The following is a 25,491-nucleotide window of genomic DNA, read 5'->3' on the forward strand; positions in this document are numbered from 1 at the left end:
GAATATTAATTAAGACCTCTTTTTTATAGAGTACCTCTACAAAGGTGGTTTCCAGCGCTTCTCCGGTTTCCAAACAATTTAACAAGGTAAAGGTGAATTGATTGTAATTCAACCATCTATCATCATACAAGTGATTTCATAATAGTGCTTAGCATTTGCTGTTCAAATTGTTTCACTGGTGGCATACAAGTATGTGACTCCAAAGCCAGGGGGACCTCTGACAAAGATTTAATGAAGCATAAACTGAATTTTTGACATTTTTATTTTTAGACTTTGAAACCAGATCCCATTTTAGCATTGCGAAGAATTGTGGGCTTTGGTGGTTACTCTACTACAGAGGTTTGTTTTTTAACAATACATATATTATTAGATGATATTTTTTATTTGAATGGGGAGAATATTTTATGAGTTAAAGACTAACTATTTAACCAGCTGAACGTACGTAATTAAAATTTATATCTTGTGTTCTTTCTTACTTCTACATCCGATATTTTTTTAAAGTTTTGTTTCGTTAAACCCTAGGCAATTTGGTCAAAGGATGGCACTCATATTATCTACCCTTGCCATGCTGTGGTTGTATCAATGGATGCTAGTAATGGCGTGCAGAGATTTTTCATTGGTCACACAGATAAGGTACAGTAAAAAAACAAGTTGTAATTATTATGAGGCCCAAAAAACAAGATAGTATTTATCAAGAGATCTTTGTACCATCAGTTCTGGGTTAAAATAAAGCTTTGTGAAAGCATGAACCTATCTAATTTATAGGTCCATGATGAAAGCTTTAGAATAAATTTGACCTAACTGAAATAAAACTGTTAGTTTCTATCATTTTTAGCCCTTCTCGTGATATATATACTATTATATTTATTTATGTTTACCATTTTTATGATTTAAATTGTGTAAATAAATAAGAAAGAAAAGGTAATGGTTTAAATAACAATATCGAGACGATGTGGAGGTGGCTAGCCAGTGTCATCATATCAGCATGCCTTTGACCGATAGACTAGTTTTTGTGTGAAACAAGTCAATTTGGATATAGAATTATAAATAAGATTAGAATTATTCAACATAAAAACCATATTGTAGTTTTTTATTGTGGTATTTATAATATTCGTCGTAATATTTATAGATTTCATCTCTCTCCTTGAATGGGAATGGTCAACTTTTGGCATCTGGTCAAACTGGACGTTTAAGTGTTGTCCGAGTGTGGAACTTTCATAGTGGACAGTGTCTTGCTATGTTTAAAACACATGTCCACTCTTTGTTTGCTCTCAGGTAAAAAAAAATTAATATTGAAATTTTATTTTTATTATTTTACCCATCTAAATTTCTGTCTGCACTATCAAATAGTGATATTCAGGGTAAGTGGAATACGTACTTGAAATTTTTCTTAAGCCCTGTCTACACTATGAAACTAGTTTGGCAAAAAGTGTGATATGCCCAAATATGGTAGTGATGTGCCCAAATAAAGTAGTGATATGACATCATCATGACCATATATGGGTACTTCACAAAATCACAAACAGTTTGATAGTGTAGACAGATCTTTACAACCAAATATATTTGATGCGTATGAAATAAAAAAAAATAAAAAAATATAGGAATTTGAAACAAAACTCAATAAATACATGCTTCTCTTCCGTAGCTTTTCAGTCTCAGGAAGAACTCTGTGTGGAGTTGGAAAAGATGGACATGGCAAAAATGTAAGTAGCTTAGATTAAGCCATTTAATATAAAAAAATATAAATTTATTTGATGATAGTCAATTAGAATAGGACAGAAGAATGGCTATTTGGAAGGGTGTCGCTGTTGACTCCTCCTGTTTGCATGGCTGACTGGTCATGTATAAACATGTTTATAATGTAGTAGATGTAATACAAAAGCTTCAATCGTTTTATTGTTTTATCTATCAGGTATATTCCATTTAGAGAAATAATACAAATAATTTATCTGAAATGTAAAATTACCTTTTATTACCTGTTATCTTTGATTTTTGGTTTTGTTTCTTTTTCGTCTGTTTTTTGTGATTTGCTACATTATATTGTTTTATGTGTTTATATGAAAGACCACTTCATTGTCAGCAAATACTGTTTAGAGTTAAGGTTAAAAAAATATATATAGACAGCCCCGCAATAGACTGCCCCGCAATTGACTATACCATGCCCTACCAGATATTTTGTTAATGTTTATTTATTGATTATAAACTGCATACATGTCATTTAGTGAGTAGTAATATAATAGTAATACACAATGGAATTGTCAGATAACTGATAATTTGAACAAAGCTATAATCTTTTACAGTATGTAAATATTGACTGGGGTGAAGGGTATGGTTCTAAATATGGCTTAAAGTCAATTCAATTCATCGACATTTTTATTCCATAATCAAAATAAAAACATATACAAATACAATACAAATAATAAGATAATGGAATGGGATACAAAATAAGCACAAGTGCTTTAAGCATGTAACCCTAACAAAAAGATCAAACAATTAGTACAAACAAAAAGAACAAACCAAAATAACATAATGTGATTTACTTAACTTAAATATTTCTATTGTTATAATATTGCTTTAATCTCTGTTTAAACAAACTTAAAGTGGGGGATTGTTTTATATAGTCTGTTAAATTGTTCCAAATATGTGTTCCTTGGTAGGAAATACATTGCTGTCCGACTTTGGTGCGTTTTAGTTGTGGACAGTAGTTTGACCTGTTTCTAGTTGAGTAATTATGGAATGAGGCAGATGTACTAAATAAGTTATTAAATGATTCAGGTAATAGATTATGTTTATATTGATACATAAATATAGCAGTGTGTTTCGTATAAAGGTCAAAAATATTTAATGTTTGGGTTGAAATAAAAAGTGGATGAGAAGGATGCATAAAATGAACATGACAAATATTTCTAAGTGCTTTTTTCTGGAGAATATGTATACGGTTTAAGTTTGTAGCAGAAGTAGCACCCCATACTGTGATAGCATACGTTATTCTAGGTAATATAAGTGCATTGTATACCGTTAACAAGATTTTACTTGATAACATAGACTTCACTTTGTTTAAGACACCAATTATTCTAGAAATACTGTTTGCTACCTCATTTACATGAAAATTAAACGATAAAGTTTCATCCAGAAATAAGCCTAGAAATTTAACTTCAGTAGCTTTTACTATACATTCATTTCCCATCCTCAATTCTAGTGAGGTAGTGTCAGCTGACTTATTTCTAGCCTTAAATATAACATATTTTGATTTGTTTACATTTAGCGTTAATTTGTTAGCAATAAACCAGTCCGAAAGTATAGATAACTCCTGGTTCATTGTATCAAAAGCTTGAGTAATATCATTGTGACTATAAAACACATTTGTGTCATCTGCATACATAATCATGTCTACATGGTTACATGCTAGACTAATATCATTAATGAATATAAGAAATAATAATGGACCCAATATGGATCCCTGAGGAACTCCAGTGTTTACTGTCATTTTACTAGATGCAGTATTAACAATAAATGTGTATTGTAGTCTTTTTTTAAGATAGTTTGAGAACCAGTTTAGCGGAACTCCTCTTATACCATAAAATCTTAACTTATCTAATAATACATCATGATCGATTGTATCAAACGCTTTTGATAAATCAAGGAAAACTCCTAGTGTGAACTCTTTATTCTCAATAGCGTTTGTGATTTTTTCAATCGATTGTATTAAAGCATGACTAGTTGAATGGTGTTGTCTAAATCCATACTGTGTTTTACTCAGTACGTTATATTTTGAGAGGTAACAAATCGTTTGATCATACACAATCCTCTCAAATATTTTGGAAAAAAAGGGTAAAATGGAAATAGGCCGATAATTATTTATATCGGAGATGTCACCATTCTTAAATACCGGGATAACTTTAGCAATTTTTATATCAGCCGGGACACAGCCCGATGATAATGACGTATTAATAATATGCAATAAAGGTTTTAAAATAAACGGGGAAGCAGATTTTATGAGTTGGGCACTTATACCATCATGGCCAGGAGAAGTATTCTTTGTGTTTTTAATATAGTGGTATAGTGATCGTGAGACTATACTACAGGGCCGGGGTTCTCAACAGTTTTTAGTATGATTGTAATTTATATACCGTCCTGACGCGGGTATAAGCCCATACTCGGGTATAAGCCCACCCCCCGACTTTTGACTAATTTTCATGAAAAATGAGGCACTCGGGTATAAGCCCACCCATTAATTCGAAGATTTACATTGTGTGTCGTAATACATTATTTTGTATTTGGCGATGTCCATGCACCGAATACACCTACCTTTGATCATAACCAAGCTAGGCTAATATACGCTAGGCCATGAGGCCTAGCGGTCCTGTTTTGTTTACACTCCATCGCGGTCGAAGATCGCTTCACACACGATGCTACAAGTCGCCAAAACGGAAAACCCACTATTTGGTATCGGCTGCCATAAACAAGCTTATTAAATTTCTTTGGTACATTTCTATTTAACGAACATTGTATACTTGCTTTTCTGCTTGATAAATTCTTGTTCAATTGATGTTTAAAATAAGATATTCTACAATAAATTACACGAACTAGGCCTAGCCTATAAGCTTAATTATTCTTTAATTTCCGACACTCTACACCTCGTGTATTTAGAGGCAACGTCGTACACGTGAGGGCGCTCGCTCGCATGGTGGAATACACAGTGTACATGTGCTGTTTTTGACGATCTGCATTTTTGGATCCTCGGGTATAAGCCCACCCCCCCAAACTTGACGTGATTTCATGTTCAAGGGGGGTGGGCTTATACCCACGTCAGTACGGTATATTCAATAACCTTGCGGACCAGATAGACCGGAGCATCTTCAAGGGGCCCCAATTGGGGGTCCTAAGTGTTTAAAGGGCATCAACCCTTTTTTTTTAAAGTTTATTTGTGATTTTTGTACTTATCATATGAAATGTATGCACAGCCGGGATCTGGTCCGTGTGCCAGCTGTTGAGATTGATTTTTTTCAATATCCAAAACAATCACAAAACATTGCACCAATAGCTGGAGAATGAATCTTGAAACCTCTGTAATTATTATTATTATAATAAAATTTAAAAAATATATCAACGAGGTTGATATTTAACCTTTCATCATTCACCAAATGCCATTATTTGTACCATTACATGAATATTAAACATTTATTATTTGTTTTATATAACATCCAAATAGATTCCTGTCATGACAGGAATTTATTTAGGTGTTATATAATACAAATTACTGTATATGCTCAACTAGAAAACAACAGGCCCTAGGCTTTGACGTTTTAGGGGGAAAACCATACTGCTATATTTGTTCTAAGTACACTAATTAATTCAAGCAACTGCTTTGTCATTGGATCAAAGTCCATGGAGCTAATAAAATATTTAGAAAAGCAAATACAAAATCAATGTTTGATATCAGATAAAATTGTTAAAGTTCAACTTAGTGTGATGACACAGTGGTCTCATGACTGAAAAACTGCTTACTTTATATTTGACAACGGCCACGTCAACAAGAGTTTAAAAAGTTTTACCAAAGAAGGAGTTAATCATTCTTCAAAAGGTAAGAATATTTTTAGAATGTTGTCTCAGCCTCACCTAGATCTACATTAATATTTATAGATAAAACTTCTAGTAATAATTTGTAACAATGTGAAATGTAACAGCCCTAAGTTGGCTTTAATACTCTTGCAGAGAGGTTTTACCAAGACTTGTTTGATTAACTGTTAATAATATAGGAATTGCAAGCACAGTATCCATATACACCTGGATCTTAATTTCATATTGCTTGCAGTAGTTAAGTAACTTTATAATTACACACAGATGTAGAATCATAATTGAAAGAGAATACTAGAACTTAAATGAAATATTTCTTTACAATAGAGCTAATGACATCCTCCCCACATCATATTTATAAAAATACTTAATTGTCATTTCAGATTTCACTATGGCTACTGGTAGAGATTTAAGTCTTCTGGAAAACATAGATGAGAAGCTGTTAGAATGCAGCATATGCAGTGCCACACTACGTAATCCAAGATCACTTGCCTGCCTGCACAGCTTCTGTTTAGCATGTCTAGAAAACTGGCTAAAATCAAATCATGGAAAGCTATCATGCCCGATTTGTCGCAAACTACATCCCATTCCTGATGGCGGGCTTGAAAAGCTTCCACCCAATACGTTTGTTAATAACCTGCTAGAAATCACTGAGCAATTTAAGAAGAAAGAACAAGTGAAATGCGTTTGTGGAGCAACAGAACAGGTGACATACTACTGTAAGGAATGCAGACATTACCTGTGTTCCATGTGTAGAAAACATCACAAAATGTTGCCAATGTCTGCAGGTCATACGCTACTTGCTGCAGAGGAAGTGCAATCAATGACGCCACAACAATTTATTAATTTACATCCACCATCATGTTCCACTCATAAAAAACCACTGGAGTTGTATTGTACAAAATGTAAAGTACCAATATGCTGGAAATGTGCAATAGTGGACCATGCAAAGGGAGCAGAACATGAACCAACTGACATTGTCTCGGCATTCAAAATATTTAAGGGAACTGCTGACAAATTGAAGGACACTGCCAATGAATGCCTTGAAAAACTAGAAAATAGAATCAGAGTAGTTAAAAAAAATTCTATGAAATTAGAAGAAAGTAAAAATGCAAGTTTGAAAAGTATCAATGAGCAGTTTGAAGAAATGGTGAAAATAATGAAAGAAAAAACAGACAAACTAAAGAAGAAAGTGGAAGAAAAATACACAAATGAAAAGAAAATAAATGACATGCAACTGAAAGAATTAAGAACAATCACTTCAGGTTTAGATACAAATGTAAGTTTCCTTAATCAGTCACTAAAGAGTGAGCCAGCAACTGCTATGATGTCAAGTGAGATTGCATTGAATACACTGAAGGATCACATAAATAGTTCAGATGAAATCAAGCAATATGACAATGAACAAATTAACTTCTTTGGAAACAAACTTACAATTGAATTGTTGAAACAATGTGATATTGGATATGTTACCCCCATTACAGCTGATGATCTTATTTTAAAAGGTCCTCAATGTGTGACCCAAGAACAATCAATTGTTGCCAGAATTATTATACCACATAAAATTGGTTTAAGTCAACTGAAAGCAACATGGACACAACCAACAGGAGAAACCACTAATGGTTTTGTTGAAGAATATAATAATGATTATGTTACAAGAGGAGTATGTAAGAATCCAGGAATCTGTAGATTGAATGTGTATTTCAATGGGAAGCCAATCAGACAATCACCACTTACTATCAAGATAGAGAAGAAAGGATTGGTGAATGATTTTAAAGTTCATAAGAAGCCTACAGTAGTAGTAAAGTGTGATGATGATTGCTTGTTGGTTTCATTTTGTACAAATGAAATTCACAAGTACAAACAATCAGGAGAATGCATCAGCAAGATAACACTACCAAAAGGTGTGAAAGTTTACAGAATGTACAAAATGAAGAATAACAACATAGCATTCAGTGATAAAAGCTGCATTAAAGTATGTGATATGAATGGTCATGTGATTAAATCCATTGGTGAAGGTGTATTGACAAATCCACGTGGGATTCACATAGATGAGGCAACAAATGTTATTTATGTAACAGAACGGAACACTGAATGTGTGTGCATGTTTGACATTAATAGTGGTAAGGAACTGATGAGGATAAGATCACAAAGAGAAGGACGCATTATATATCCTGATGTAACACTTACAAAATCTGGGAAAGTGCTTGTAGCAGATTATGGAAATGATCAAATTGTATCTTATGATAATGAAGACAAGTCATTTAAAGTACTTGTTAATAAAGGTGAGAAAGATGGTATGGTGATGCATCCACATGGAGTTGTAGTTGATGAGGATGATAACATCATTGTATCAAGTCACCACAAACTACAACTATTCAGTAGTGATGGACATTTTATCAAAAGAATTGATCAGGAAGAAGATGGAATCAACAATCCATGTCAGTTATGTATCATTTCATATCACCCACGTAGAATTTCTGTAGCTAATTACAATGGCAGCAACATTAAAATATTTAATTATTGAAGTTGAAAATGACATAGTTGGAGAGACTGTCCTTTGAAACAGTATTTACATTTGGACAAAAAATCTAGATTTATTACTTCATCTTTTACAGCTAGTGTAGAAATATGTAAAATTATTTTTTATTTATTAAATTTACTTTATTGAATAAGTAATAAAGGAAAAAAATAAATTGAGGGTGTATAACACATTTTATAGAATAATATTTTCTGTGAAAACAAATGTACAAACAAATAAAAGAATTGATTTTATAAATCAAACGTTTTATTTTATAAATACAAACATGTGTCAAACAGTGTATTTAAGCATGATCATAAGTAGGTATTCCACAAGTGGGATTACTGCTATTTTTTGTATCAACAATGACTTAAGCTCTGTCTATGCTATCAAACTAGTTTGACAAAAAAAGTGTGATGTGCCCAAATATGGCAGTGATATGCTTAAATATGGTAGTGATATGACATCATCGTGTCCATACATCACATTTTTTTTGTCACATGTTTGATAGTGTAGACAGAGCATTTACTGTATGTTTACTTAGTGTATTAAGATAGTGTATACGTCATGAGGTGGTTTCCCGAATGTTCGCACGATCAAAACGGTACTGGGTATGATCAACTAGCATTCATGTTCCCAACTAATCATCCATTCATAGAAGTACTGATAAAGAAGTCAATGTGACTTTTTTTCGACCTTTAAATAATAGAAAGTTTTGACAAATTTGTTAGGATAGAAATTTATGATGTATATGTTTATTGAAAATTGTTGTATTTTTTAAATTACTTTGTACAAGTTGCGATGAGAAAACTATTATTTGATCGTTAGTTGACGTGTAAATTAAATAAAAATATTAATCAAATATGGTAGTATCAGTGTCATCATTTGTTTCTCGTATGTTCTGGAGTTACGATTTTTTTAATAAATAGATGTTTTGAAACCCTATGGTATTTTTTTATTTATGTTATTTTTTTACCGCTTACTGTGAGTTTTTTTGTCATAAATTCAAGATGTCTTCCATAGCAAGACATTCAAATATTCTATATAATAGCAGAGCCTGAATAACCTAAAAAAATAATAAAATAAACGAAGACGTTTCAATTGTATGAATTTATTATTTACTGAATGTTTGTAGTTATTTATTTTATACATATTTTTTAATTACTTATAATTCTGACAAATTTTAAGTCCTAGTCACTTGGTAAAATATGACTGTGTATTATTTTAGATGATTGTTGTGTGGAACACCTCAAAACTAAAACGAAATGGAGATGTTGAAGTCCTTGCTAAAGCTCATACAGATGTTGATATTGTGAGAGTACGAATTGCCCCATTTGATGATATGAGGTAAGTATTGCTTAGTTATTATAGGCATTTTTATTGACAGATTTATTTATTTTTTATTAAACTTTGTTTAATGAGGGTGACTTAAAACAGCCGAGGCTGACATGCATGAGATACAAATACGAAAAAACGAGAAAAAGAATAAAAAAAAAGAGAAAAAAATAGACCAATAAAAATATATTCATATATATATGAACATTTTGAAACCCTCAGGGACAGTGCCTAGCCATAGCATATTTAGAGGGTGAGATATTTTTTTAGTCGAACTTTAAAAATATCAAATGATGTTGAGTTTTGAATTTCGATGGGTAGTGCATTCAGCAAAGACGGTGCTTTATATAAAAAACTGTCCCTGAAGGTTTCAAGATAATTAGCCGATGAAGTTCCTGTGGAAACCAGGATTTAACCGATTTCAAATTGAAATGATAATTAACTCATTCAAATCAGATACTTATCTGATAAATATGATAATATTTAACTTTTGACATGTAGGACAAATTGCGTTGATCCTGTGCACTTGATTTTTTATTGATTATCTGATTGGTTAAAAATTAATCATTTTTGTTATGGCTTCGGAAACACAGCCATTGAAGTAATGAACTTAGGCCTATGTTGTTATTTGCACCAATTTTTAATTTAATGCAGACTGATATGCTAAAATATACTGTATGTTAAATAAAGCTTTTTACGATGACTCACTACTACTAGTTTCTTTAAAGACTAGCAACATGTGGACGAGACAATGTTCGTTTATGGCGTGTAAGAAATGGACAGTTGCGGTCCGCACCGGTCAGCCTTGGTGATTACAATGTTGCCGAGTTCACTGATATATGTTTTGAAACTACCCATCATCCAAGTCGCGATCCAGCAGACAGGTTAATGTGAGTTAATGTTTCTTCTTCGAGAAACAAAAACAGCAAACATTTTTCTATTTTCTCATCATTGTTTGGCACTTTCCTTGTAACCTACTGTCTGATTGTCCAATCAGCTTTAGACTATTCTGCGGCATGATGTCCTAAACACAATATCAATAGGTATCCTTTCATTGTGAACAATCATATTATCAATTCAAAATGTACGCCAACGAAATCGCTTTTTTTTCTTCCATTTTTTGGTAAAGAAGATATTTTATTTATCATTTATTTCAATAATATTTTACGAGGGTGGTCCATCCATCCAGCTGATCATTAGGGACCCTCAAAAAAATACATCATACATTGTTGTTTTGTTACACAGTTTAGCATGCACAAGGTCTGGCCACATATTTGAGATAGATCACGCAAGAGTTTCAGTAGCTCATGTTCGTCGACTTCTTCCAGTTGTAAAGTCTAAAGAAGACAAGAGCACTTTTCGTTCAGGTTTGTTATTTTTAGCAATGGAATGAAAATCAAATTAATCTTTTCATGGAACGTATGATATGAGAAAATTCCATCCAGAAAAATCTGGTTTATGCAGGTACGGTACGGTACGGTATATGAATATACTAACTTCATGACATTCTTTAAAAACATCAACCAATGATATGTATTTTTTATTTATGACAAGTTATACATTTACAGTATATAAACACATTTGTTACACCTTTTCATAAAATTTTCCAGGATCAGGAATACCTTTAAACTGTATGTATGTAAATGACACATTCTGTGCAACTGGATCTGATGATGGTATGCTACGCCTGTGGCCATTGGACTTCTCTAGTGTGTATCTTGAAGCAGGTATGTACATAAGAACTAAAAACTTGACTCTCCCAATACCGGAATCTCTGAAAATTAGAAACTTGTATAAAACCTTGAGGTCTAAGAGGTCTAAAATTTTTTTTATCGTTAAACGCACATTGGAATACTGGAATTTCTGGAAAACCAAACATTTGTCTCATAATTGCGTCCAGTATTAGGAAGTTAACAGTAGTATAAATTCTTAAATAAGTATAAGCAATGGAAACCATTTCATATCGCATAAAACACAACACTATATAAAATGTAAGTAAATTATGTAATATGAGAAAATATTTTATATCATATTTTAAAATATACTGTATTCTATTTTGTCACAGAGCATGAGGGACCAGTAACCGCTGTATCAATATCAAGTAACGGTTTACGCATTTTAGCCGGGACAGCTACCGGCAATATTGGTGTACTTGATGTATCAACACGTAGTTATACAACTCTTATGCGATCACACACGGATCAGGTGTTGAGTTTTGCCTTTGACCCTTTGCATCGGAACATAGCCACTGTATCACATGACCATACCATTCGTGTATGGGATGTGCAGACATTACAACAGGTGCGTGAAATCTCAGCTAGGACGTTTACCCTTATTTCCATTATCTAATAAGCTATTGTATGCCTTATTATCTCAAATGCGCTAACCAAGATGGTTTTGGAAATTGCAATGTCGATCATCGTTATTCAAGTCAATTTTCTCCCTCTAGCAACAAAAGATTTTTGAAAAAATTTCTTACAACTAGATAACATAAATTACAACCTCTCTCACTAAAGCTTGGTTCCCACTTGGACGCAAGACAAGGACGTAATGCAAAGTGATTTGATTGATCTCAAGCGATGAATTATTTCAACAGTCGCGTTTGATTTGTCAACTCGTTTGCATTGCGTTACGTCCTTGCATTGCGTCCTAATGGGAACGGAGCTTTCTTTATGGTATGTAATACAAATTAAAATTTAATAATAGTCTAATTTCCCAAGATATGACCCTTTATAACAAACTCTAAATCTTGATTCCCACAAAGATTATGTTAAAGCATGCTAATAATATTTTCTTTTATAGCTTTATGATTTCAGTACACCTCAGGAGTGTCCTTGTGCAATAAAATATCACCCTAGCCTGCAGTGCTTTGCCTGTGGATTTGACAGTGGGTGTGTCAGGGTGTTTAACATTGCTTCTACCAGTCTTGTAGCTGAGTACAGGTGAGTTACACTGTATGCAATATAAAGGGGACTTAACTCAAAAACTTTCTGGCATGCGCCATCTTCGGTATAAAGTAAGCCATCAAACAATCTATTAACATTTACCATGCAAAAAAAATTCAAACTGCTATTATTACCAATAAATTCGATTATTCACAAAAAAACATTTTAGTATCTTTATTTTCTTGTGTAAAAATCAAGCCAATATACTACATTTTTTTTTCAAATTGAGCACTGGAAGTGCATCTATAGCATTCATCCAGTAATTGATGGGTTTCGTGCCCTCTCCCCAATTATTTTCAAGTTGATTAAAAGTCATTCTGAATTTATCAAATTAATTTTTTTTAAATAGTGAATGTAATTTAACAAGATATAAATGTAAGTTACAGACATTTTAAAATAAAAATTGAAATGAATGTTGTACCTATGCAAACCTATTTGTTTTCATTTCAGGGAGCATCGTGGTAAGGTGACTGGTCTTGTGTACTCTCCAAATGCCATGTATCTCTACAGTTGTTGTTCCATGGGCTCTATCGCCCTCTATGATGCCTCGCAAGAGGGCTACCAAGTGATGAGGTTGCTAGGCAATGCTGTTGCTAAAGGAAACCAGTATGGCCCAGACATGCTTTCTGTCAGTGAGGATAGCAAATATGTTGCGTATGTTGGTCCCTCCGAATTTACTGTTACAGTCGCAGATGGTAAATCATTAGATGAGGTTAGTAATTTTGCTCATTCAATAGCAAAAAATTGTATGATGGACAACTGGACAAACTCTCTTATTTTAGATATTTTGGAGGTATTTAAATTTAAAACTAATTACAAAACTAAAATTCCTATACTTATACTAAAGTATAAAGCAAAGATTTTTATTACTAGGAATAGTGACAAACAAATTGAAATGCTACATACTAAAATAATTATTGAATAATATTTTACAGATGCTTCGTATAGATATCACATCAATGGGTCCAGAAATAGACCAAGCCATTATAGACACTGCAGTTTGTGTACATTTTTCACCATTGAAAGCATGTCAGCTTTTAGTGATGACATCTACCAATAGATTATTGAGACTCGATTCAAGATCAGGTCGACTTATGAATGAGGTATGGATGAAAAAAATATATAAATAATGTCAAATTGATAATTTTACTGACATTAAATTTGATGAAATATGTTAAAATATGAGCGCAAAACGTTGATGTACGCCATCATATGACCTGATGCATGTACGCTTATAGTGCTGCTGAGTTGTGCCTATATGTGTCATACAGTGACTGTGATGTGCTAGTACACCGGAGTAACCCCCTACTCGTCTCGAAAGATGTACTAGGTTTTTTAAAGTGCACATGAGCTGGATGTGTACACTGTACCTACACTTTCCGCAGCATAATCGATAATTAACTGATAAACTGCCTGTGGAAATGGAGTTTAACCGATTCCACTCGAGAAAAATTAACCGAAAATTATCTCATTCAAATCAGATAATTATCGGATAATTGTGATAAATTTTAACCTTTGACCTGAAAGACAAATTGTTTCGATGTGATTGGTCCTTTGGTTGTTTGGTAATGTGCATTTTATTGGTTAAAAAACCCGGCCTATGGGAGCAAGCTGTTATTCTGGTTACTAATTCTTAATCCAAACAAATATTTTATAAGCTATACTTTCTTTGTAAGATTATGAGATTCTTAATTTTTTTCACTTTCAGATTTCCCATATCCATAGATCAGGATGTTCCTCAATTGATGTTATTTCTAATTGTCGTCACCTAGCAACAGCAGGTGACAAGGTCATAAAGATCTGGGATTATCACATGCGATTGGACATTAACTTTCAAGTGAGCGTCATGTTTTATGACATAATCATTCGTGATGATGTCATCATTCTTGATGATGGCATAAAGTAATAATTCCTGATGATGTCATAATCATTCTTGATGATGGCATACAGTAATAATTCTTGATGATGGCATACTGTAATAATTCTTGATGATGGCATACTGTAATCATTCTTGATGTCATAATTATTCTTGATGATGTTATACAGTAATAATTCCTGATGATGTCATAATCATTCTTGATGATGGCATACAGTAATAATTCTTGATGATGGCATACTGTAATCATTCTTGATGTCATAATTATTCTTGATGATGGCATACAGTAATAATTCCTGATGATGTCATAATCATTCTTGATGATGGCATACAGTAATAATTCTTGATGATGTTATAATTAAATCATTCTTGATGTCATAATCATTCTTGATGATGGCATACAGTAATAATTCCTGATGTCATAATCATTCTTGATGATGGCATACAGTAATAATTCTTGATGATGTTATAATTAAATCATTCTTGATGTCATAATCATTCTTGATGATGGCATACAGTAATTCTTGATGATGTCATAATCATTCTTGATGATGTCATAATCATTCTTGATGACACAGTTATTGTCAAGAAATTTAATCCTAACATGATAGCATGTGTTTCATTTCTTGTAGCACTTGCTTCCGTACTTGAAGTTGATAGTGAACATTTTAAAAACTATTACTGCATTGCTTTCAGGTGTTTATTGGACATTCAGAAGATATTAAGAAGTTGATGTTCTCACCAGATGCTCTGTCACTTATCAGCGTTGGTGAAGCTATTTTTGTCTGGGACTTCTTTGGTTATGGTAGAGAGGCATCACCTAAAGAGTATGTACCTTTAATATCTATTCAGGCAGTAATATTAAATCTACATTTTGTTAATACTTAATTTTATAAAAATATTTATAATTTTTTTAAAGAGGAAGAACACCAACCAAGAACCTTCTTCCGCAAAGTGTTGATGCAGGTAAGCAAAATTATTTCTAATTTCATATTCAATAATATGTACAGATTTTTTTTTCAATTTTGTGAATGAAATTAAATAGACTACCAGAAAGTGTTTGATAAGAGTAAAGAATAATAGTGTTTGAAGGATAACCTCTATGGTCTAGAGGTATGATTGACAGGCTAGTGAACTGGAGTCCCACCAGAGAATTACTTGAGTATTGAATGGACTGAGTATAAAGTACAATTTACATTCAGAGTAGTACAAAAATCTGCTAACCTTGATAGTATACTGTAGTATTATCAGAATTGTTCCAACTTATTTATTACAGGTAGTATTTCATTTCAAAGTCCTGTACGAAGAAGTCTAAATCTTGGAAACAGTCTAGTACCAAGAAAGGGCGCCCCCAAACCAACAAAGCCAGATAAGTTGGATGACTTCAGTGCAATGCACATGATAGAAAATACTGGTATGAATTTTTACGTTTTTAGAATCTGTCATCTTGAATATAGCTTTTAATTTAAATATCTGAATGTGAAATCGTATGTTTCTCAAATCAACTATCTCGCAGAGCATGTTACATGGTACAGTAGAACTCCTATTAAGGAGACACTTTTGTGCCCCAGGAAAGTAGAGTTGTTGGTAGGTGTTGGCCCTAGTGTTAAAATAATATTACCTCTCAATCATTTCATGAGAAAGGCTCCAAATAAGGACTTCTACTGTATTTATTTTGTGCTTTTTTAAAATAGAAGAAAGTGACACTGGACAGTCTGTAGAGGTTCTGTTTGGAGCAGAATTGGAAAGCAGGACAGAAGAAGAATTTTCAAGAACAGAAAATGTAAGTTCAAGTTTAAACACTTTTCCAAATGAGATTTTACCCAGCAATGTCTCCAGGACTTTCACTTTTTCTACTAAAATATTTCGTAGAGAAAATATAACATAGTTATTAGGCCTGTTTGAGTACATACATAACTTTAAATAAATACTATAAATTAATATTATTTATTAATTTTAAATTTTGAAGGAAATAAGTACATTACTATTGATTATTTTTGTCTTTTAGGAAGATCTAATAGCTGAAACACTAGGTCATAGTAGAATATCAAAACACCCAACAACTACAGAAGATGAAGATGATTTGGTACTTGTGTGCCTAGAAAGTAAAGAGAAGAAAAAGATGAAAAATAATGTTGTGAAAGATGCAAGACCACGTCCAGATGTCACTGTTTTGAAAATGGAGAAATTACCACCTGCACATAGGCACTTTATACGAAGAGAGAATGATTCTGTACTTGCTCAGGTAATTTTGGTGGCAGAAATTAAATACAGTAGTACACTTCTTTTGGACAATCCTATTACATATTTATCAGCAATCACTTGAACATATCTAAATGGTTTGAACCTTGTTTTGATACATAACAATAAACCAAATTAATGTTTTTACTTTAAATTTTAGCGAAGATACATAGCTCCTCCCAATCAGGCAGGCTTAAAATTAAAATCTGTGATTGGGTACAATGGTAATGGGCGTGGCAACATGGTCTGGCAAGCTGATACTGGACTGTTTGCATACACTAGCGGGTGTGTCGTGATCTTAGAGGATTTAAACACCGGATCTCAGAGGCATTTGATAGGTAATGTTACAGCATGTTCAGATTTTAGGGCGTATTATTTTTACCCGGTTAAGTTGGTTACCTACCCATCAAATTATCAATAATTGGTCCATAAGCCAACTTAGCTGGTAAATTTACCTGAACGCTCCCATAGAAAGTTATGTTTGTCTCCATCACCATAATAGAATTTTTTAATAAACCTCTTGTATTATATATCTATAGGCCATGTTAGCGAGATTTCCACCCTAGCTTTACAGAATGATAGCCAATTGCTAGCCTCAGCTTCTGGTGCAAGTGGCTTAACAAGTAGCCAGATATGCCTGTGGGATGTGCAAGGAGCAGTGTGCAAGAAGGTGCTTTCTTACCATGAATATGATATAGTGTGCCTAGCTTTCTCTAGAGATGATAGGTTTCTATTATCAGTGGGTAAGTATTTTTTTTTAGATTAGTATATTTAGATTAATTGATGCTAGGTGTTTAAATTCAATGATTTGCTGAATATTATTAACTGCATTAAGATAATGAAGAAGAATTACTTTCGTTTGTGTATGACATTGAAGTCTATGTAATGTTGTTTCATCCTGTTGGTGCAGTAGCCACTGCTTACTTGGGCTTGAATCTAACCTTAGCCATCAGCGCAAGCTTGGTTGTCTGGAGATATGAATGCAGTCCCACTCAAGAACTACTTGCAAATTTTGTTCGTGTTTTGTGTTCTCAATTTTCTTAAAGAAATTACGTAGTAGTGTAAACATCTGACCAATTATAATATTATTTAATTGTTTAGGTGACTATCGTGAACGTGCAATTGTCATCTGGAATATGATGGACTACAGCGTAATCACTGCATCAAAAACAGCGTTACCAGTGCATGCTGTACAATGGGATCCTTATGCTACAAATGAATTTGCAACAGTTGGTGAAAAGAGCACGATGCTGTTTTGGCTCTTAGATGAAACTCAAGAACGATATAACTTAAATGTACATGAGGCTACTATACCAGAGGAATTACTAACTTCAAGACAAAAAGTAATACTTATATTGTATTTTACTAATTTTATTATTTAATTCCTTTTGTATTCTTCTGATTGGTCCAAAACCTATTCCTCTGATTGGTCTAATATCCTATTCTTCTGATTGATCAAATATCCTATTTCTTTGATTGGTGGTACATTTAAATCCCTTGATTGATCCAATATTTTATTCCTCTGATTGGTCAAATATTATATTTTCTGATTGGTCCAATATATTATACCTTTGGATAGTCCAATATCTTATTTCTCTGATTGGTCTAATATTGTATACCTTTTATTGGTCAAACAATATTCCTGATGAGTCCACTATTCCTCTGATTGGTCTAATATACGGCTTTACCACGTTGAAACACCGGTTCTCGTCAGATCACCGAAGTTAAGCGACGTTGGGCCTGGTTAGAGCTTGGATGGGAGACCATCTGGGAATAACGGGTGCTGTATACGGAGCTGGGGTCCCGTTAGGCATTTGAAATCAGCACTGCTGACTCTTATGGCAGCCCCTGTATCTGGTATCTGTCTCAGACCTCTGGTCAAGGTGGGCACTGGACGAGAGAAGCCCTTGATCAATGTTATGACCAATCAAGGTGCTTTAAACAGTCCTGGATTTGTTTGTATCAAACCTGTTAGTGGTGGTAATTATCGCTGTTGGTTTCGATTAAATAAAAAAAAAAAATATTGTATACCTTTTCAAACATTATTCCTGATGGGTCCACTATTCCTCTGATTGGTCCAATATTCCTCTGATTGGTCCAATATTCCATTCTGAACCTCAATAACGTATAATCAATCATTGTTGATAGGTTCACAGTGACGTGTCTCTTACTAGTCTTCACTATGGTGGTGACAGTGTGCTGTTTGTTGGCACTAGTACAGGAGTTCTGTCGGCCTGGGACACTCGTCACAATACTTGCTTTATGCACTGGGAAGCTGAAACTTCAGAAATAGGTAAGACATTATAGATTACAATAAGATTATTTGGTACCTTACATACAGAGAGAGACAAACATATCATATCATTCAAAACTTATAATTATACAGGAGTGTTGGTTTGTCGGTTTGGTAGCAGTCGCCTTATAACTGGAGGTTGTTCCCGAAATCTGCGTTTGTGGTCAGTCTACGGAGTTGGAGAGTTACGACTTGATGCTAATAACTTTCCAAATCAGTAAGATTTAAAAAAAAATTATTTTGCAGATTCACATTACATTTTCTACTAAAAGAAGTAATGAAAAATTTGTATTCACTTTAAACCAGGGAAGAGTGAAACCCTGCTTTTAACTATGAGTATTTTTATTTTTTGAAATTTTATTTTATTCAGTTGTCAACCAACAGCGATGAAACCGCCACTAACAGGTTGAATCTAAACATAATAAACTATAAAATGTATTCAAATAAACAACAAAAACATAAACAAAGATCACAACATTAAAGAGATTAAACAATTTTACCCTTAAATACATTTAAACTATCATAAAATAAATCAATATCCTAACAAGTAACCTATTAAATGTGTTAGGTAACCGCTGAAAAATACCTCGTTTTGTGCATTCAACACGACCACAAGGAACGTGAAGCAAACACTTGCTGCGAGTACGAGTTGGTATATTCAACTTAAACAAAGCAACAATAGGACAATCATTAACGGAATTGAATGAGTTGTATAAAAAAACCATATCAAAAACAACTCTACGATTTTCAAGAGAAATAAGAGAAACATAATAATTAGGACAAGTGCGAGTAAGGAATCTAATGAATTTGTTCTGAACATTATAAATACGCTGAGATTGAGTACAAGAAATTGAATAAAAAATGACTGAACAGTATTCCAGGTGGGGGCGCACGACTGAACGGTACAATGATGTTAATGCTCCGCCATTGCCCATGAATCTACAGTTCCTCCATAACAAACCCAGCATTCTATTTGCCTTAGATACAACATAATTAACATGTAAACAAAAATTTAACCCAGTCTTCGGTGTCATATGGGTTCAGAGGCAAATTGCTTACTTGATTATTTACTATCTACATGCAATTTTAATAGGCCACCTGGAAAAGGATTAGTGATGGAGGATGAAATGCCTCTAGATGGCGCTATTGTAAGTGCATCATTTGATGACACCATGGATATTGGAGTTGTTGGAACTGATGGTGGAACGCTTTGGTACATCAATTGGGTTGAACGATCATGTGTTAGACTTGTTAGTACCCACTCACAAAAGGTAAAGATTATGGATTATTTTTTTATCTCTGATTTCAAACATTTTTCAATTGAGTTGTACAGTGTTTTCAATAAATGAGGATAAAGTATAAAATCACATTTAACCTTATTTTACTTTTGATTATTAAGATTCTCATTCATCTTTTTAAACCAGGTCACAGATATTGCGTTTGGTTGTCAAGATTTGTTTGCAACGTCATCACAAGATGGCAGTATTCGTGTCTGGTCAATGTCGGAAATGGAACAGACAATTCAGTTTCAAATACAAGATCAGGTACAATAAACCATTGATTTTAATCCAAGTATCTACAACTTGCCACGCCAGCCTTACACCGTTCATGTGAACATAGGCTTAGATGTATCAGTACATTACTTATGTAAAACTGATTTCAATTTCAGTCTTGTAACTGCATTACCTTCAATGATCAGCCATGTGAAAGCACACAAAAGGCAACCTTACCTAAATTGATGGCAGGGTACAGTGATGGCACTCTGAGAGTGTTTGACCTCGCCAAGGTGGAACTTGTTCTTAAGATGCATCCACATGCTGTAGCTGTCACTGCTATTGCAACCTCTGCAGATGGTAAGATGGGTAAAGTTTATCTGGTTGATCTATTCATATTCATTTGTTTCCAATTCAAAGTTGAAGGGTTGAACAGTCATGTCATAATAACCACACTACAATATCCAAGCATTTGGTTTATGACTTTATTTCATGTATTATGTAAACAGGTCGTGTCATTTTGTCTGGTGGTCAAGATGGCCTGATTGCGGTCAGTAGTCCAGCCACTGGTATGACAGTGCGGGTCATCAATGACCATAAAGGTGCCCCTATCACTGATATAAAAGTCAACATTAAAAAGGTAAGTTATGTTTCAATATAAGTAATAAACATTTACGTTTTGTTATGATGCCTACGTAAAAATCCCGGTTACCATGCTTTTATTTTCATATGTTCTCCTTTTCATATTACAGGATGCAGATGATATTGGATTTAGAACTCCCTTGTTATGGATGGCCGCTAGTGCTGACCGACGCGTCAGTGTCTGGACAGCTGATTGGTCAAGTGATAAATGTGAAATGGTAGATTGGTTATCGTTCCCAGCACCAGCCTTTGCACCGGATGGAACCATTATAAATAAGGGTGAAACGGTAATGTATAGCTATATTTAATAATATCTGACATATTATATACGTTTTATAAAACAATTAAATTCAGTGATCATACATTATGAAAATCTACAGCACCAAATGATTCTTTCTAGTTAACAAACAACATTAATTGCGTTAAATAATTTTTGTATTTCAATGAAAAAAGGATGTGACATTGTGTTGTCTGAATTATCAAAATCCCAAATATTTCATGGTAATTTTACTTCACAAACAACAAAAGATTATCACCCTATAGTGTAAAATACAATGTTTTATCAAATATATAGGCTAATTCAATCTTTTCTTAATTCTATAGAATGAGTATGACTTGCTACCTCCCAGTTTGGTACAGTTTTCATCTGTGGATCCAGATACTGTGATATACACAGGTTATGGTATGCAGAAACAGATTCAATTCTATAGTTTGAATCAGAAAAAGGTAAGCTACTCATTGGTTTCTTCCTCGTATTTACTGTATTGCGCATAATGAGAAGGTAGGCTATACCTTACAGTAACATAAATCCATATGCATTTCCATAATATGTACATCACTTAGAGGTTTCGCAACATTAGGGGCTTTATAAATTCAAAATATTATCATTATATGCAAAAACTATAAAATTAAAATAAATGATTTTTTAAATGTTGTTATTTTAGTCTGCTCGTAGAACTGCTATAACTCACTGGCCAACCAGTATGGATGTATCTCCTGCTGGACATGTCATAGCTACAGGCTCAACAGGTAAGCCTAGGTTTCTCTATGTAATATCTAATACGTGGATCAGGAAATCTAGAAAAAAAATAATGTGGTCTTTTACCATAATAGTCAGACAATTTTACTGGCCAATCAAATTTAAATATTGTTTTTGGAATTGAAATTTCTTTCAGAGCGACTGGTCAAGTTGATGGATTACCATGAGGGCAGTTTCCAAGATTTCATTGGACACAACGATGCTGTTCAACTTGTTGCTTTCACCCCTTCTGGCAAGCTTCTATTCTCCGTTGCTTTTAATGAAATATTTGTTTGGGAAGTAAAAGTATGATGTATCCTTCTTGGAAAGGTTTTATAATTTTATGAATTCCACAAATATTTATTGTTAAATTTTAACAATTATCAACTTTATAGACTTTAAACTTAAATGATGCACCACTTTAGAATATGAAGCTATAGAATTATTATTTATTTATTAACTTTAGAGATGTCAAAATGTACAGTTTTTTTTATTACAAGAACTTATATTAAGTGGGTCCCATCTGTAAATGGAATCTAAAAAATGGCATTTGGATATTTTCCCCAACTAGCACAATTTCTCAATTTTTAATACTTCAATAAACAGTTATATATGCAATAAACTAAATACAGTCATTATAAACACAAACACAATCCCAAAAATAACAAATGAGTCACAGTTTTGCTTAATTCCCACCGTTTTTTCCCTTTTCTATGCAAATTATGTACATATGTATTTATACTACCAACATTATATTGTATTAAAAAATACAGTATATTGCAGTGATTTATATATTTTGAAAATAAATGTTTATGTGTGTAGATTGTTTGTAGATATTTTAGATTATTTGTGAATTGATTTTTAACGTTTTGAATTTAATACACACTATGTTCAAATATTTATAAAGTACAAAATTAAATTGAGTTTTTACCCATTTCAGTTGCACTGTGTGTCACATAAAGTATTTGATATTAGTATTTGATGTCTACTGTGTGTGTTTTTATAAAACAGTGTTTAACCAAAGATTTGCAACTGCTATTTTGCTCTCTAAGGTATTAATTATAGTAAAGCTTGATTATAGTCCAAAGACCCTGTAACACCACCACCACCGACTTGGACCAAAACAGGCAGCAGAAACTAAAACGGGTTGTTCCATTTAAAGTATTCATAATGAACTACTGACCAATCAGAAAAAGTTATTATCATTTTTCCCATCAACCACCACCAGCGATCATCGTGCGACAGATCAGACGACAGCGAAATACAAATTTGAAAGACGATTTTAAGTTTGAACATCAATTGAATTCTAAAATGTCTAATTTTACGATAAGATTAAGTGCTTAGCTTTCAACGCATCAGGAATATGACAAGTCTACGAAAAGATGATTAAACTAAAGCTGGTTCTATTACTTTTTATTGCCTAGGCTAGGCCGTCCTACGTGTGGAATTATATGGAGGTGAGTAGGCCCTATTTTTGTTCGCGTGAGTTTACAGTAGTAGTTTGTAGCGTACTTAGGCCTAGATAAGCTTAAAGCCTAAACTCAATACCGTACGTATAGCATGAGATTGAGATTGGGCTCTTGATTGGTATTGTTTTAAAGAGTTCGCATTTTATTTTTACTCAAGTTTTAGTTGCAAAAACTTTCAAATCGCAGCTTGAGCCTAGACTTAGGCCTAGGGTAGGCCTACTGTATTAGCTAAAGCCTAAAGGCTTAGTAAAAGGCTAAGTAGTGTCGTCTCTGCCGCAAATGTGCGCTGGACTGCAATGTCTACATTGATTCGGTAATGACATTAAATTAGTTTGATATATAATGTAGATTATCAATGGTATTTTTAAAATATTAACCCTAAATCAAGTCATCGAATCAAATTGACGTCATTGAAGCAACTAACTGCTTCATCAGGAAGCGTCAGCTGTGTGTGAGGCCGCATTGTTACCTATCAGTATTTAACTAATCACACTACAGTAGGCCTAGATTATCTTGATTTGAACTCGGCATAGTTATTAAAAAATCGAATGTTTTAAATTCCATATCTGCTTTACAACAGAAATTACTTACTGTGTCGTCAATTTAGGTTATCGGTTATCGACGATCCGATGAGAGGAACAATCTTATCAACTTTATCGACATTTTTATGTTGATGAGCACTTATCTATTTTGATATCATTTATGATGACTTGGTATTTTTTACCTGTTGTTTATTATAGAAATATAAATTTTCAAAATATAGATTCGGTTTTATCATAACGCCAGCCAGTTAGGCTAATTCAGCAATAGAGCTATCCAATTTTTTTATTTTCCTCCATTATTGTAGGCTACTAGGCCTATACCTCCACTCAAGACAGACTCCATTTACATAATTTTAAAATAAAACAAATATTGTGAAAACATAAAAGCCAGGCATATCTAACGAAGGTTAAATACTTATTAGTTCGTTAATTTTTACTCAAGAGGTCTTGATCATTCCAAGGTCAATCAATCACCCCATCATACAACATCCAAACCTGTGATTCGTCGAGTGACAATTTTAAAAACTATTTTTCATTTTTGTGTTTACTTTCGTTTTCCTGATCTTGACACCCTTCGTTATTTAATTTCCTCAGCTTTAGTTGCAGGTTTTAGCTAGCTGTGTCTACCACCACAGAACAGGAAAACCCCCTGTGACAACTTATGTCATCTGATCTGGACAATCCATTGATCCTATCATAATTATGTTCAATTCTAAAGCCCATTTCTGTTAACATGTTATTCCTTTAAATTACGAATCACATTTTGTTTGGAACCTTGAGCACGATTATATAACAATATTAATTTGAATTGTGTGTGGTTACACTGAATGTGATAATATTATTATTGACAATTTAATTAGGCTACATATCGTTAGGCCTATCTACCGTAAATAATGTTGAACTACATAAAACAAATGACTCCGGAAAAGCATGTTTATACTCTATGTCATTAGGCGTATATCTACAAATAATATTGGTTCCTTCTCAATTAAGTACTTAAGATTGATGCTCTTGGCTTGTCTTTATTAAAAAGATCAATTTAATTTGGCGCCGTTTTTCTGCTGAGCTCTACGAGCGCCTGGTAATAAATGTCCGTTCATTATTTCCAGCGAGATATGATTGGTGTAGAGATTGTGTTAGGTAAACATTCGGAAACAATTAGGACAAATCCAATTACTTATCTATCAAACAAGTTACAGAAAAAACTGATCACGATGAAATGATTAGAGAGAAAAGAAAAGAAATATCTAATGCCGCTATTTATTTATTTGTGTAGAACTTAAGTGCGTTCCCTACACTGTAAAAATGTTTCCACACATTTAGCCTTAAACATGTTTAAATATGAACATGTTTAGGTTCTAAATACATTCTAAACATAGTCTGTATCCAACTCAAAACGTCAATGACATGTTGATTGTTAAACATGTGGAGCAATATAAAGACAAGTTTAGGTTTTAAACGTGTTTAATTTGGCACGTGTGGAGCTCATGTGGAGCTTTTTTCCGTCACAGTAACCTGCACGCAACGCTACGTACCTAA

At 33.3% G+C, this 25,491-nt stretch overlaps 2 protein-coding genes and 1 pseudogene across 2 annotated transcripts in view; all 3 read left to right on the forward strand.

The window, feature by feature from the left end:
- LOC140043215 (WD repeat-containing protein 90-like) overlaps positions 1 to 22,933 on the forward strand; it is a 31,009-nt gene extending 8,076 nt beyond the window's left edge. Inside the window, exons 9-40 of the mRNA XM_072087749.1 lie at positions 30 to 86; positions 271 to 339; positions 523 to 633; positions 1,130 to 1,275; positions 1,646 to 1,703; positions 9,327 to 9,445; positions 10,162 to 10,323; positions 10,679 to 10,800; positions 11,044 to 11,160; positions 11,499 to 11,734; positions 12,236 to 12,375; positions 12,829 to 13,090; positions 13,314 to 13,481; positions 14,087 to 14,215; positions 14,951 to 15,081; positions 15,174 to 15,220; positions 15,531 to 15,668; positions 15,949 to 16,037; positions 16,263 to 16,499; positions 16,656 to 16,833; positions 17,035 to 17,238; positions 17,597 to 17,838; positions 18,644 to 18,788; positions 18,882 to 19,005; positions 19,882 to 20,059; positions 20,213 to 20,332; positions 20,458 to 20,641; positions 20,791 to 20,921; positions 21,034 to 21,210; positions 21,527 to 21,649; positions 21,868 to 21,952; positions 22,099 to 22,933. Of these exons, the coding sequence (XP_071943850.1) occupies positions 30 to 86; positions 271 to 339; positions 523 to 633; positions 1,130 to 1,275; positions 1,646 to 1,703; positions 9,327 to 9,445; positions 10,162 to 10,323; positions 10,679 to 10,800; positions 11,044 to 11,160; positions 11,499 to 11,734; positions 12,236 to 12,375; positions 12,829 to 13,090; positions 13,314 to 13,481; positions 14,087 to 14,215; positions 14,951 to 15,081; positions 15,174 to 15,220; positions 15,531 to 15,668; positions 15,949 to 16,037; positions 16,263 to 16,499; positions 16,656 to 16,833; positions 17,035 to 17,238; positions 17,597 to 17,838; positions 18,644 to 18,788; positions 18,882 to 19,005; positions 19,882 to 20,059; positions 20,213 to 20,332; positions 20,458 to 20,641; positions 20,791 to 20,921; positions 21,034 to 21,210; positions 21,527 to 21,649; positions 21,868 to 21,952; positions 22,099 to 22,253 (4,584 nt within the window). The 3' untranslated portion in view covers positions 22,254 to 22,933. The remainder of the gene's footprint in view (positions 1 to 29; positions 87 to 270; positions 340 to 522; positions 634 to 1,129; positions 1,276 to 1,645; positions 1,704 to 9,326; positions 9,446 to 10,161; positions 10,324 to 10,678; positions 10,801 to 11,043; positions 11,161 to 11,498; positions 11,735 to 12,235; positions 12,376 to 12,828; positions 13,091 to 13,313; positions 13,482 to 14,086; positions 14,216 to 14,950; positions 15,082 to 15,173; positions 15,221 to 15,530; positions 15,669 to 15,948; positions 16,038 to 16,262; positions 16,500 to 16,655; positions 16,834 to 17,034; positions 17,239 to 17,596; positions 17,839 to 18,643; positions 18,789 to 18,881; positions 19,006 to 19,881; positions 20,060 to 20,212; positions 20,333 to 20,457; positions 20,642 to 20,790; positions 20,922 to 21,033; positions 21,211 to 21,526; positions 21,650 to 21,867; positions 21,953 to 22,098) is intronic.
- On the forward strand, positions 5,969 to 8,104 carry LOC140050482 (tripartite motif-containing protein 2-like). The gene has a single exon (XM_072095701.1). The coding sequence runs from the start codon at positions 5,969 to 5,971 to the stop codon at positions 8,102 to 8,104; it is 2,136 nt and encodes a 711-aa protein (XP_071951802.1).
- Positions 18,170 to 18,287, forward strand: LOC140063735 (5S ribosomal RNA; annotated as a pseudogene).
- Positions 22,934 to 25,491: the final 2,558 nt, after the last annotated feature.

This window comes from Antedon mediterranea, chromosome 1, assembly GCF_964355755.1.
Source record: "Antedon mediterranea chromosome 1, ecAntMedi1.1, whole genome shotgun sequence".
Classification (NCBI taxonomy): domain Eukaryota; kingdom Metazoa; phylum Echinodermata; class Crinoidea; order Comatulida; family Antedonidae; genus Antedon; species Antedon mediterranea.

Coding starts and splice junctions, on each gene's coding strand:
- LOC140050482 (XM_072095701.1), top strand. CDS start 5,969: ATGGCTACTGGTAGAGATTTAAGTCTTCTGGAAAACATAGATGAGAAG.